This window comes from Prunus persica, chromosome G8 (assembly GCF_000346465.2).
Source record: "Prunus persica cultivar Lovell chromosome G8, Prunus_persica_NCBIv2, whole genome shotgun sequence".
NCBI lineage: Eukaryota > Viridiplantae > Streptophyta > Magnoliopsida > Rosales > Rosaceae > Prunus > Prunus persica.
Window position 1 is genome coordinate 21,977,834 of NC_034016.1, and position 14,863 is coordinate 21,992,696.

Genomic DNA, 14,863 nt, shown 5'->3' on the forward strand with positions numbered 1-14,863 from the left:
TTTTGATGCCAAGTTTTGTACGATTAAGATTTTGGGAAAATTAATTTTGATCCCTTCCAATGTCAAAATGAAAAAGAAAAAGGTTACCGAAATTCCTTTTATCACTATTCAACAAGTTGAGAAAAGTTAAAAAATAAAAATGAAAATACCAGCTACGCCGCTTAAGAGACTGAGACGTTAGCTTCGCCAGCATAATTAAATACCGATACCGTCACCCTTTCAACGGTTCCGCTTCAGTTTTGGCGGCAAAATCCGAAAGGTCAATTTTACACTCATAAATCCCTTTCATGATTTCATCACTTAGGGTTTTAATTTTTCCCACTCAGAATCAAGATCAAGCATTTTTCCAGTGAATTTCTAGCCAGAACCGTGTCGTATCCCTGAGCTGAAGTTTGAGGTTTATGAATTAGGGTTTCAATGGAAGCAACAACTCCATCCGATTCTCCAACCATAAAACCCATAAACAAGGGCGTGGTGCACAGAATCTGCGCCGGCCAAGTGATTCTAGACCTCTCGGCCGCCGTGAAAGAATTGGTCGAGAACAGCCTCGACGCTGGCGCCACCAGCATCGAAATCGCGCTCAAAGACTACGGCAAAGAGTGGTTCCAAGTCATCGACAATGGCTGTGGCATTTCGCCGAACAACTTCAAGGTCCTTGCCCTCAGGCATCACACTTCCAAACTGGGCGGTTTCCCTGACCTCCAGTCTCTGACCACGTTCGGGTTCCGAGGCGAGGCCTTGAGTTCTCTGTGTGCGTTGGGGAATTTGTCAGTGGAAACCAGGACGAAGAACGAGCTCGTTGCCACGCACTTGACTTTTGACCATTCGGGTTTATTGGTCGCCGAAAAGAAGACGGCCCGGCAAGTCGGGACTACCGTCACTGTGAAGAGCTTGTTTTCGAATTTACCAGTGCGGTGCAAGGAATTTGGTCGCAACATTCGGAAGGAGTACGGAAAGCTTGTTTCCTTACTGAATGTGCGTGAGTTATAACTTATAACAGAACACATTGGCCTTTCTTTATTATTATGTTAGATTGAATTTTAGTCTATCAAATCTTATATAATTTCTTGTGATATTTGAATTTTAGGCCTATGCCCTTATTGCGAAAGGAGTTCGTATCGTCTGCACCAATGCCACCGGTAAAAATGCAAAGTCTGTGGTACTTTAAAACACAAGGAAAGTGGTTCCCTTAAGGATAACGTTGTCACACTTTTCGGTATGAGCACGTTCAATTGCTTAGAACCTGTGAGTATATCTGTTTCTGAACCCTTGCAAGGTTGATGGTTTTCTTCCAAGTCTGGACAAGGTAGTGGGCGAAATATGGGAGATAGACAGTTCTTTTTTGTGAATGGTAGACCAGTGGATATGCCTAAAGTTACCAAGCTTGTGAATGAGTTATATAGAGGAGCAAACACCCAGCAGCATCCCATTGCAATAATGAATTTTACTGTTCCAACAAGAGCCTGTGATGTCAATGTAACTCCTGATAAAAGGAAAGTGTTCTTTTCTGATGAAAGCTCCATACTGATTGCCCTAAGGGAGGGTCTGCAGCAGATATATTCTCCAAATAATGCTCGTTTCTCTGTTAATAAAGTTGAGGAGCCTGCTAAGGAACCAGGTAGGTCTGAGCTGTGTTCTCCTCGTCAAAAGTCTCATAAGTTTCTGAAACAATCATCTACAGATGACAGTGTTCCTGAAGAAGCGGGCATCCCCACCCCGGAGGGTTTGCAGCAGAGATACTCTCCAAGTAATGCACATTATTCTGTTAATGAAGTCGAGGAGGAGACCACTATGGAAGCAGGTAGGTCTGAGTTCTGTTTCCGTCATCAAATGTCTCGTATGCTTCCAAGACAGGTATCTTCAGATGACAGTGTTCCTGAAGAAGTTCATGTTGAGGATCAGATTGCAGAGGGCAATGCTCCTCTGAAGGCTCTTGAAACTGACTCTGAGTGCACTCATGATGCAGAAGGGTCGAGCCACGGAAATTCAATGGGAAAAGACTTCGCTTTAAAGGTCCACAGCATTAAGAAGGTCGATGGTAGTGCGCAATTGATAAGACATATCAATAGGATGGCAACTGATCGAACCCATTCTCTTTCAACCATCGTTGAGAATGGAATTGCTGCGAATGGAAATTCATGTAGTCGTTCAAACTGTGTTCAATCGTCGCTTAACCAATTTGTAACTGTAAATAAAAGAAAGCATGAAAATATTAGTACAATGCTATCTGAAATGCCTGTCCTAAGGAACCAAGCTCTTCAAACTCAATCCAAGAATAGCACCTTTGATTTGCTTGTCGCTGTTTCAAAATCTCCAGTTAAACATCACCAGGCTGATGATTCTGCTGAGGTTGATAATTGTGCTGAAGTTGATGGGAATGTGCCATCCAAGTATCTGAGAGCAGACAAGATCCTCAATAAAATCAGATGTCCAGTTTCTTCTGGAGGCAACTCTAAAGATGAAGAACTTGAAGAGGTAAGTGGGTTTATACCAAATTTTCTAAACTTGTTTGCTTTGAGCTTAACATGTACAAGACTAACAAGTTTCTCTTTAGTTAATATTAAAATCATCGAAAGCTAAGGAAGTTAATGTCTGGTGTTTTATGGCCCTAAAAGGTGCCATCATGTCCTCTTTGTGTTATAAATTTGAAGGTTATTTTACACCTTTTACAGTAAAGGTTTGGCTACTTTGAGAATTATGGTATATTTGTGTCCTATCAAAAAAAGAAGGAATATTTGTAGAAAATATATAGAAAAATTATGAAATCACTAAACCAATACCAATGCAGATTAGCTGCCTTTAGTTCAGCTTTTAGGCAGAAAAAGTTGTATATGATATCTTCATCAGATATGGTTGTGCATGATATTTCTTGTTAGATTTGAGGAAAAAATAACTCTTTCTTAGTCCCTCTTTAAACTGTGATGATGACTTTGGTTTGCTTATGTTACCCTTCAGTTTTCTTGCTCCCAACTGAAGTTTAAACTTTTTGGTGTCCAACTTGACTATTTTTCATTACAGGATTTACAGGCTCAACAGAAAGCAGACCCGCTTTCTAATATGGCATCAACTGCTTCACCTAGCAGGGATCTTAAAAGTTTGTCTGAAGATCTTCCTGTTGCAGCTCCATCACCTTCTTCTTCTATACTGTCAGACACTCCAAAGCCAAAGCCTTCTTCTGGTCTTATGATGCATTCCACGTTGCAATTTAGTTTTCAAGAGCTAAAGACAAGGAGGCAGCAGAGATTGTCTAGATTGCAATCAAGCATGCCTGGAGGAGTAAAAGCACAAAGGTTTCAGAGTGATAACTTTTGAAGGTGGCAAAATATTTTTACATTCTGTTTTTTAATGGATTGATTTGTATGGCCATTGACAGGTGCTATGCTGCTGCAACATTGGAGCTTTCTCAACCAGAAAACGAGGAGCGCAAAGCAAGGGCTTTAGCTGCAGCCACTACTGAGTTGGAAAGACTTTTTAGAAAGCAAGATTTTGGTAGAATGAAGGTAGTTGTTTGCATTAACTCCTCTTTTATGAACTTCTGTGCTATTACTAAAATCAGCTTTCCTTGACTGGATGATGTTATCATTTCTTATTTTCTCTTTTCAGTCTACTTTTGCCTCTTCTCTTTTAATTTCTAAACCTCTGTGGTCATGCTATAGTTGCAATCTGACCTTTTTGATGGACATATGCATGTTTTCACCTGCCTGAGATGTAGTTTTGGAGGCTGTGGGGTTGTTGGGTTAGACTATTTGATCCATAGCAGGATGGGACAGGAGAGTCTAAGAAGCATATCTACCCCCACCAAAAATCATAGACCCTACGATTACCTACTAAATTTACTGCATACATGCTTGGAATTTCTCATTATGTTTAACTGGTGCTGACCTCCTGTTGCTTCCGAATTCTTAGGTGATTGGGCAGTTCAATCTTGGCTTCATCATTGGAAAGTTAGATCAAGATTTATTTATTGTGGATCAGGTATTTATCATCTGCTTCAGAATTAGTTTTATGTTGGGTGATGCATTCTTGTTAGTTCTTCCTTCTTCTAATTTTTGCACTGTGTTAACTTATATACCTAAGTGAAAAATGGTACTTGATATAGTCTTTTCTCTTTCCAGCATGCAGCTGATGAGAAGTACAATTTTGAGCGTCTGTCACAATCTACCATCTTAAACCAACAGCCTTTGCTTCGGTGAGTTATAGTTTTTGATTACCTCTATTGGGTATATCCTTATCCCTCAGGATATACGATGTTTGACCTCAAAAAGAAAAGAACGTAGGATTATTTCTGCAGTGGGCTAAATTATTGAATAGGTCACCTCTGTCAAACCATGTATGCGTCTAAGAAAAAATCTCTAGTGAGTCACCTAATATTTGGCATATGATGATTTTAATTTTTTGGTGTTTTGCAGCATCACATTAGTAACGGTTTCAAATGATCCTTCCTTGCGATTTCTTATATTGGTCCCACTGCTTTTGAGTTCACACATTATTTTTCAATGTCACTCTTTGGGATAAGGAAAACCAAACTGTACACATTATTTTTCAATGTCACTTTTCTTGTCCATTCCTTCTGTTATTCTTGTTCTGCTTATGCAAAGGATTTGTTCCCTCTTTAAACAGAGATCAAGTTCTGAAAGTTCACTTCCACATTTGAGTATGTAGGCCATTGAGGTTGGACTTATCTCCTCAAGAAGAAGTGGTAGCTTCCATGCACATAGACATAATCAGGTGCAAACTCTGTCCGACTATTTTCTTTCGTGCATATCTTTATTCATTAATATATAAAAAAAAGGTTTATTTTTGTGGACTCTGGTTTCAATCTTAGGAAAAATGGATTTTCTTTGGAAGAGGATCCACATGCTCCACCTGGGCAGCATTTCAAATTGAAAGCTGTCCCCTTCAGTAAAAACATAACTTTCGGAGTTGAAGGTACCGCTTGTTTGGAAATCTTCCATGTTGTAATTGTAGAATAGTGTAACATAACAGTCTCCATGAATAGAATATTTGAAATGTTTAGTTCGAGAGTCTGGGAGTGACTTGATTAGCAATGGAGTCTGGGAATGTAACTAATATGTGCATTTGAATGTTCAGATGTTAAGGACCTCATTTCCACTCTTGCTGATAGTCATGGGGAATGCTCAATCATTGGTAGTTATAAGATGGACACTGTTGATTCTGTTTGCCCATCTAGAGTTCGCGCAATGCTGGCATCACGCGCTTGCAGATCATCCGTTATGATTGGAGATGCCCTTGGAAGAAATGAGATGCAGAGGGTAACAACCTTTAATATAACTTTGCATTACTGTTTATCACCAACCCAGCTCTTCCAGCCCTTTTTAGTGAAGCATAGCTATAGACTATGAGAAATTTACTAATGCTGAAGCCCTGTTATCCTTGTGAGTTGGTTTGAAACGGTCACATCTTCTGACTTAATCCCCCTGTTTCAGATTCTGGAGCACTTGGCAGGTCTGAAGTCTCCGTGGAATTGCCCGCATGGCAGACCAACTATGCGCCATTTGGTTGACTTGAAAACCATAAGAAGGTCGGAAGAAGACGATGATGCAGACTCTTGATGGAACTTACCCGAACCTTGACTGACCTCCTTATGGTCACAAACTTATTTTGTACCAAAAAATACTGGCGCTTGTGCACATAATAGTATTATCTATTGTACTTCAGGGGCTGGGACTCTTGGTTCTCTTCACATTTTTTGATATCCCCTGTAACTAAACTAAAACGCTATTTTGGCATTTGATTGATACTCCCGCAATCAGAATTTGGACCTTTTCGTGCCTTATTTATCCATATATATTCTAATTCTTAAATAAATACAAGGGTGGAATGGGGGAAGCCAAAATAAAAGAGGATGTAACATTTGATGTTTATTAAAAAAAAAAAAAAAGGATGTGAAATATAAAACACAGGAAAAAAAAATTGTGTACGGAATACAGACACTTTGTTTTTTCCTTCTTCTTTTGTTGTTAACAGAAGAATTCCAATTATTTAACCATTGGGCATCGGTTGAACCCAAAAAAAAGTAAAAATAAATGAAAACCCTTTAAGTAAAAGAAAGAGAAGGGAGATAAAGGCTTGTTTTAACTTGTAAAGAAAGCCCGCTCCATACTCATAAGAGAGAATAGAGGGTCGTTGAGAGCGGAAGCAAACCGCGGAAACGTTCCTTCCTCGCGATCCAAAGCTGTTTACTGGTAATCTTCTACGCTCTTCAGCTAGGGTTTCCTTACCGTATCCTCTTTTTGGCTAAGAACAACGCCTTTTCCAATTTCAAATTTTTTAGGGTTTCTTTTCTTTTTTCGTTTCTAAAATTCTCACTGACTTTGGTTGCAGGTCTCTTTGGTTCTTTTAGTCTGCTTTCTGAGCCCTTAAAGATGGTATGTTTCTCTTTCAAATTATTTGTTCTACCGTTTGTCTGGTTTCTCAGAAAACGGAGGAAACTAAACGGTGTATAACCGGGCATTTTTTATTTATTTATAAAATTCGAATAATGAAATCAATGAAATTTTAGGGCTTCGTTTTCCTGTCTTGTTTTGAGCTTTTAATTGCGTTTTTCCTTTTCACCATTGCAGCTCCCTCTATCTTTGCTGAAGACCGCCCAAGGGCACCCCATGGTAAGATCTTGACCTCTTTTGTGGTAGTTCCAGACTCAGAATCACTATTTAACATAGTACGATGTTTGGATTGTCCACAGAGATTTTAATTTGACGTTTTTCTATGCTATAACAGCTGGTAGAATTGAAAAATGGGGAGACCTACAATGGCCATTTGGTCAACTGCGACACTTGGATGAACATCCATCTTCGAGAAGTCATTTGTACCTCCAAAGTGAGTCTATATCTTGTATTCTTGAAGTTGGCTGGACTTGAAAATTTAAATTAATTCTTATATAAGAGACTCATTTAGTTTTATTGGAATACTTTGTAGGATGGAGACAGGTTTTGGAGAATGCCTGAATGTTACATCCGTGGGAATACAATAAAGTATCTTAGAGTTCCTGATGAGGTATGCATTGAAGTTTCTACGGCTTTATTGTCTTTAGTAAGTGGCACATCTCAGGATCTAAAATAACCGGTTTTGGAGTATGGTTCATGGATACAATTCTTATCTCCCCAAAAATAAAAGGCCTGAATGAAATTTACATTATACTTTGTGGGGGACCCATGTGGAACTTCATAAAATTCTTTGACAGAACCTTGTTACATTTTGGTTGATTATTTCTACCATTGGAAAATGGTAACACATGCGATAGGAGTTTTTACTTGAGCATTCTTCCAGTTATTTGCCCTGATTTTGTTCAAATGCTTTAGAAGCCTATTGGAATGATCTAGTTCTGTTGCCTTTGTATTTCAGGTGATAGACAAAGTTCAAGAAGAGACCAAGAGCCGTTCAGGTATGATAATGATGTTTTACTTTGCGAAGGCAGGTTTTTTTTATTCTCCCTCCCTCCATCCAAAGTTGGAAAAAAGATTTCTTGGAGCATTCTCTATATATCTGCTCTCAACATTGGACAAACTATTTATATTTATTTGCAAGGATAAAGCTTTATGCATTGAGATAAGTAGAAATTGCTCTAACTTTTGTGGTTTGATAAACTTCTCCAGATAGGAAACCACCTGGAGTAGGGCGTGGAAGAGGAAGAGGAGGTAGGGAGGATGGTCCTGGTGGACGTCAGACTAAAGGCATTGGACGTGGCCTAGATGATGGTGGTTCTAAGGGTGCTGGTGGAGGCCGAGGCAGAGGTGGACCAGGTGGGAAGGCCGGTGGAGGCAGAGGTAAACATGTTTGCCTATCTTCTCCCTTTTGTACTCTAGGAAGAAAAGAGAGTTCAATTGTCATATAAGCACCATGCAATTTTGGATCTTTTTGTCATAAACTCTCTCCAGGGATGACAGCTTAGCTTAAAGTTGTGAATTTCTGCTGGCGCAAGGCTTATTTTCTTGTTTTTTCTGTCAGGTGGAGGACGAGGACGAGCGTGATTGTGCTTATAATGTGAAAGAGCTTCGATGGGCGAGTTGCTACTTTTAAAGGCATTTTGGCCCAACTCTCATGTGAAATGTCTCGGGTTTTTTTGGTTGTGATGCTTCTTATTATGGTAGTGCGATTTAGATTGCATGGTTCTTTCGCGCCAATGTAGCCGATGTGTCTGTTTCCTCTGGTGGGCTTGAAAATTTTATCTTGACAATGTTATCATATTTTTGCACTTACTACTCTGTCCGTTGCTTCCTCTTTTTTTTTTTTTTTTTTTGTTCTTCCTAATTTCAACTGGTAATATATGGGTTCCTCATAGTCGTGCAAACTCGTTCAGACAGAACATAATTTATCTTCTCAATCAGCCTACTCTGGTGGAACTAATTGAATCATGCTCAAATGTGCTGACTTATAAAACCTTGAAAGTCATTGTAAATGGTGGATAGATAATACAAATATTGTACAGGAATTTCAGTCACCGGGAAACTTTGATCCTTGCAATTTTTTATAAAATAAATAAAATTACAGGAAAAGCGAATAAACCTTATAGTTAGAAAAATTAAGCAGTCGTTTTCCTAGTAGGGATGATGCCTTACTGTGTGGCGGGTCCTTGGTGATCTCGAAACCAGTGTGCTTGAAATCCATGATCGGTTTATCTCAGGAGAATTGTCGGATGACCAGCAACATAAGCGGCCATCTTCCCCACCAGTCCATCCAAAAATGCCATGGCCTTGACCTTGGCTGGACCTGCCCGGCATGCTTGACATGGGTAACACACTTCGAACAATACCTGTATGTCCACCTCCAAGAATTGCTTCAGGGGACCCTATAGCTCTCGTTCCTCTATAACTTACAGGAAAGTAACCCAGAGTGCCAGTATTTGTGCCACCAATTATCCATAATTGTTCTGCTTCTCTCGAGTAGTGGCAATCAACAAAATAATCAACCTGCCAGACAAAGTTCAATTGACTTGGCTAAAAGTAGAAGCATTTTTTTTCATGCTAAAATGATATTTGGTTGGGAAATTGTGTACGAACTGAGTTTATCCATGTCCTCCAAATTAATGGCATACAAGATACATTTCAAATATGAATCTGTTGGACAGAACAACTTACATCATCCAGTGTCCAGCAGTCAGAAGCCAAAGAACGAGCATCCTTGAAATTTGTTTCACTTGCATCTTTCCAGTCCCAGATACTACATGAGTGAAAAGAGAGTAAAATATCGGCATCTTGCAGGTCATCACATGCAAATATTTGTAATCAAATGCGAAGACAGAGCTGTTCAAAGCTCTTAACTTCAAGCCTGTTTCTCGAGTTGGTCTACTGATGGTGAAAGATGCAAATCACTAGACAATCCACTATGATTATGATTTACAAGACCAAAGTCTGACAGTAGTAAGTTCATGATTAAATTATAGAAAGAGGTACCTTAAGGTTTCAATATGGGTCAAACACCAAAGCTTTTGATACGTCTCTCCAAAAAACCCAACCTTCCCAACTGAAGTTCCCACATTAAGCACCTAGGTTATTGAGAAGGTAAATTATCATGAGAAGCTTGAACTATAAATTATGTTACATAAAACTATAAATTTTGAAACTCTACAAACTTGAACTTACTGATTCCAGATGATCATCATCATTGATATCCCCATCTGTATCAAATACACATATCAATCCATCGACAGAAGCAGAAAGAAGCTTGCTTTGATGGTCAGGAATGAAGTGAACCTACAGAAAACATAAAAGTTAAATATTCTGCTCTGTGCTATCGCATAAGCACACCCTTTACAATGCAATTTGGTGAAAGATTAAAGTCACAACAGCTAAAGCTAAACTACCCAATCCATGATATAAGTATATGGTCAAATGTTGCAAGTGACAATTGTCCAAGAGTACAAGTCTACATGTAAATGGAATCAGACAGGAAATCCCGGCATAATTTACCAGGCCATACAAATGCTGTGACAGTCAAGAACCCATGGATACAAGATTGGATGAGTAAATGGATGAAACAAACAGCTCATGCATTAGAACCAACCTGGGTAACATCTTCTACATGAGAGTCCTCCAGGCATGCGACTTGTTTATCATTCCTCCAATCCCAGAATAGTATCTGATATAGCAAGTCATACAGCAAGAAGGGAGAAAACAAATTATATGGAGTCCATCGAAATAAGCAAGGATAAGCAAACATAAGCATATGGACTTAAAGAGTGAATGTGAAACATTAAGCGGATTATACTCTGGAATTTTAGAACAAAAACTAACATACACTCTTCCTTCAATGTGGACAAAATGGTGGAAGCAATGACTTCTGCTAAAATCTTAATCAAATAATGAATGGAGACACCAAGCGTGATCAAAACTCTTACAATAAATGCAGCACCTGAGTGTTACATCCGGCGGCAAGAAGACTGTTAGCTGATCCTCCAAATGAAAAGCTGAAAATCTCTTGAGAAGAACCAGAATGAAAAGAAGACACCTGCAGCATTAACAATAAAACAAAAACAAATCAAGAACATAAACATATGTCCAGACACAGAGGTACCAGTTTATGTATGCAATTAGAGAAAGGAACCTGTTGGAATGTGCGGGTGTCCCAAGCTCTAATGGTTCCGTCAGAAGAACATGAATGCAAGACATGAGGAGTTGAAGGACCTGAGAAAGAGATGTGGTTGATAGTTGCAGAGTGGCCCTTGCACTCTCCATAGTACTGACCTGTCACTGGTGAGTACACCTTCACTGCGTTCGTTGACAGAGACACCGCCATTGCTGTCCAATCATCCCTTCCACCAAATGCCCACAAAAAATTCAAACCCAATAATCATATGACCCAATTTAATCAACTATGTTTGGGTGAAATTGAAGTGTTTAGCTTAAAGTGGGAAGTGCGAGCTGCATAACACAATTGAAATGTCGAATTGTTTGTTTGGTGGGTTTTATTAGCAGAGTCAATAATTCAATTCTGTGACATATTTTCAGGATTTTCGTGGGAACCAAACAGAAAGTAAAGGAATATATTTTGAAGCAAGAAGCTAAAACGAAGATTTTACTTGAGCACGTCTCTCCTTTATGAACAGCAGATTATGCAAAACATTGTAGCTTGTTATTTGGAACGCATCTTTCTTGGCATGAAAAGGAATTGAAAAGCTATATAGATGTTAATGTTTTGGCTTGGTCTTGCACGTTGCACAGATAGTGAAGTTAGCTTTGAAAATTTGGTATATTAAAGCAGAGTTGGAAAAGCGAGAAGGGTAAGAGAGAGACAGTGAGGAGGCGGATTTGATTAGGTAGGAGTGGATGTATAGATCATGATGATTGCTATAAATTGAACTTCTAATTGATTTAGTTAAGTTACATACAAAAAATTTGTTTAATATGCATGCTACCAACTACCAAAAAAAATGAATGAACCTCAAGACTAATCAACAAAACTTAACTTAAATATCCTACTGTGAACCTAAGTTCCTGCTATGAATCCACCATAGGAGATTAGTGAGAGAGTTTCCATCATCAAAACCCTTCAAGCTCTTAATCTTCTCCGAAGCACCATCCTTATCATAAATCCCTTGCAAGGCATAGACAAAACCCTCTCATCCTTCCTCAACTCCTTCTCTACTCAAAGCTGGCAATGCCCATTCCACAATTTCCTTAGCAAAGCCATCATCAGAGAACAAGATCTCAGTGATTGGGGATATAGGCAGCAACTGAATTCCAAGCCTCATTTCTTTTGCCTCTTGAGGAGCAAACCAAAGTCCACTGTCTCTCTTGTTTGCCCATAAAATTCCCACAATCCTATTTTCCTTTGTGAACTCTTCCTCATATAGTGTATCTCTTTCTCTTACATGCCACCACATTTGAGCTGCTTGAATTTCCAGAGCTGTAAGCATTGATCCACTGTTGAAAAGATTGGTGTCTCCATAAGCTAAGCCCATCAATGCAGCTGAGTAGTAAGCATTCACTGCCTCACTTGTGCTCTCTTGGTCCCTTCCATCTCCAAATTCAGCCAGTCCTCCAGCCCATGAGTGTAGTTTGTACAAATCAAAGCATCTCAACCGAGGAAAGTTTGAATTCGATTGGTTGCCCATGTTGATGAAATCTGCTGCAAGAGAGTAAGCTTGAGGCTTGTACTTGCTCCCCCATGCACGGTCAATCTTTGCAAGCACTGAAATACCATAAACAAAATATCCAAGATGATAATGGTGATCATTATAAACTCCAAACCCAAAATCTGCACCGCGATCGGTTGATCCTTGTTGGGTGACAAGTCCACCCCATTTAGGATCATACAGAAAACCATTCCCACTAAAAGTACCATCCAACCATGGCTCAATGGCATCCGCCAAGTATTTCCTAATTGCTGGAACCACATCAAGACAATTCACCTCCTCAGCAATTAAAGCCAACCTTGCTGCTCTGGCAACCAATTTCCCATAAAAGTAAGATGAAGCAGTTTTTATTGGCGTCGAACTAAGAGCCTTAACATCGCGACGAAGCGCAGAAACAATTTCAGGTTATGAGGCTTGTTTAACACCTCCAATTGAGTGCCAAGTAACTGATACATTATGGGATTTCAAGTCCCACATATCGCCAACGATACCAACCAGATCACCATCAATGCTCTTGTACTTGAAATCCTCCAAAACAGTAGCGTTAGACAGAAGCTGAAGATGGAGAGGATGAGCTAGCATAAACAAATCTCCCCGTCCATACTTTTCCCATTTATATTCCAGAGTGAATGGCTTTGTGAACACAGCTTCACCAGAAACAGGGTAAGCAGAACTAAATCGGTCAAGGATTGCTGCGTATTTTGGATCAGAACTTGGCACCAATGCAATCCGAATATTCCCAGAATAGCCATCAAAAGTTAAGGTTGATGGGCTGCTTCTAGTCAAATTAGTTGGGGAGGAGGTGTACATAACCCATGTTTGATTGTTGTCAAGCTGGACGGTGAACTTGGTCTTTGAGTTGCTCGAATAGGATTCAAGGATTGCATGAATGGTTGAGATAGAAACTGCAGTAGGGCTAGACACATTGCAGGTGACATAGGGGCTTCCTCGAGCGAGGAAGAAACGAAGGTTGGAGGAGGGAAAGTCCAAGGTGACACTGAGATCAGTGAAGGCAGAGATTACACGGCTGCTGTTATTTGTTGTAGCTAAGTTGGCGCTGGTTTGGGAGGCAGAGATGGTGAGATCAGAGACAAAGGTTTGGGAGATGAAAGCAGAGGTGGAGGAGAGAGATGGGTAGGAGAGAGATGGGTAGGAGAGAGATAGAGAGGATGAGGAGGAGTTGATGCTGTAGGGGTGGAAGTACTCAGGTTTGTCACCATTGTTGAGAGCAAAGTTCTGGAAAAAAGAATTGGTGGGGAGAGGGGTGGTGAGGAGGTTTGCAGAGAAGAAGCTTGAAGGGTCGGGGAGAATTGTGGATTGGGTTGGAGGGAATTGGAATGGGGATGCTGATGAGGTGGTATGTGGAATTAGTGAAAGAGCTGAAACACAGAGGATGAGAGCAAAAGAGAAAGCAGAAGTGAGGTTGTTGTTTGCCATTGCTCCTTATTGTGGTGGTGAAGTCTCTCTTCAATTAGCCTCATTTTATAGGTTTTTTCAAGATGTTCCTAGTTCTGTAAGTGTTTCTTTTTCCTGGGTTCCTATTGTAACTAGAGATTAGTGTTGTAGATCTTGATGGGTTCCTATTGTAACTGGGGATTTCTTTCCTAGTTAGGTCTTGATCGGTTCCTGTTGTAACTAGGGATTTCTTTCCTAGTGTTGTAATCTTGATATATTCCTCCTCATTGAAGGAGACTGATATATTCCTCCTATCGTTGACAGAGACACCGCCAGCCCACAAAAAATTCAAACCCAAGAAAGAATCGTATAACCCAATTTAATCAAAGAAAATTTACGAAAAGGAAGAAATTGAAGTGTTTAGCATAAAGTGGGAAGTGCAAGCTGCGCAACGCAATTGAAATGTCGAATTGTTCGTTTGGTGGGTTTTATTATCAGAGTCAATAATTCAATTCTGTGACAAAGATTTTCAGGATTTTCGTGGGAACCAAACAGAAAGTAAAGGAATATGTTTTGAAGCGAGAAGCTAAAACAAAGGGAACGTACTTGGAGACAATTTGGAAAACGTAGTCATCTCCGAAATTTGTTTGGATAGAGTTTTTTAGCCCGAAACGCTTGAACGAGTTTGGATTAGACTCAGGTTGTTCCTCCACGTCCATGTCCGTAGCTTCCATCTCTCTGTCTGTGTCTGTATCTGTGTCTCTGTGTCTCTGTGGTGCGAGGCGCTTCTATTTTGAGCCGGCTAAACAAAATTACAAACGCTCTTTTGGGTTTAGGGTTTTAGCTCCGCTATGGTAAAAGTCAACATTTAGTCAACCAATTTCTGTCGACATATCCATAATCACCTTTCTTGCTCATCCTGACCAAAGACTATTGCGGAATATAAGACTGATTAAAGATCATTTACCAATGATTCTATCTTCAACAACATACCCATTTAAAAAGTAAATAAAAAATAAAATTGGTTAACTGATAATTTACTCCTGAACTTGTACATAGATTTCGATTTACCTTATATTCTTTTTTTTAAAAATAAAAATTAAAGATATAAACCTCTTTTTTTTGTCAATTTTCCCCCGTCTAAATCCTCAACATTTCATTCAATTTATTGTTAAATATTATGACAAATTAATTATTTCTATGTTAAAATAAAATAAAATAATTTGAAATTTGAAATAATAATCAATAATGATAGAAATGAAGTTTTTGTTAAAAAAAAATAGAGAGTAGAGAGCATGTCATCCTCATACCAACTCCACTTCCTATAAGCCTCAAACTAGCCCCCTTCTTCCCCAAAATCGAACACATCCCATA

At 39.4% G+C, this 14,863-nt stretch overlaps 3 protein-coding genes and 1 pseudogene across 4 annotated transcripts; 2 read left to right on the plus strand and 2 right to left on the minus strand.

Annotated features, from left to right (window-relative positions):
- On the plus strand, nt 64-5,805 carry LOC18768617 (DNA mismatch repair protein PMS1). The gene is given in 11 exon segments (XM_020569967.1): nt 64-975; nt 1,088-1,162; nt 1,165-2,475; nt 3,019-3,290; nt 3,374-3,500; nt 3,907-3,975; nt 4,116-4,189; nt 4,663-4,728; nt 4,826-4,929; nt 5,092-5,273; nt 5,448-5,805. Coding segments are annotated over 11 exon segments (2,964 nt in total). The 5' UTR covers nt 64-417; the 3' UTR covers nt 5,574-5,805.
- Nucleotides 6,071-8,239, plus strand: LOC18768810 (probable U6 snRNA-associated Sm-like protein LSm4). Its single transcript, XM_007200427.2, has 8 exons — nt 6,071-6,206; nt 6,346-6,389; nt 6,585-6,626; nt 6,742-6,840; nt 6,940-7,017; nt 7,366-7,405; nt 7,617-7,787; nt 7,969-8,239. The coding sequence occupies exons 2-8, from the start codon at nt 6,387-6,389 to the stop codon at nt 7,989-7,991; spliced, it is 456 nt and encodes a 151-aa protein (XP_007200489.1). The 5' UTR covers nt 6,071-6,206; nt 6,346-6,386; the 3' UTR covers nt 7,992-8,239.
- On the minus strand, nt 8,242-14,455 carry LOC18768501 (WD repeat-containing protein 89 homolog). Its single transcript, XM_020569968.1, has 8 exons — nt 14,096-14,455; nt 10,564-10,771; nt 10,372-10,467; nt 10,024-10,098; nt 9,603-9,713; nt 9,414-9,505; nt 9,099-9,180; nt 8,242-8,930 (listed from the first exon to the last, which is right to left on the minus strand). Exons 1-8 carry the CDS (start codon nt 14,221-14,223, stop codon nt 8,559-8,561), a joined length of 1,164 nt encoding a protein of 387 aa, XP_020425557.1. The 5' UTR covers nt 14,224-14,455; the 3' UTR covers nt 8,242-8,558.
- On the minus strand, nt 11,308-14,101 carry LOC18768019 (annotated as a pseudogene). Its single transcript, XR_002272845.1, has one exon. The product of XR_002272845.1 is annotated as a probable endo-1,3(4)-beta-glucanase ARB_01444 (transcript).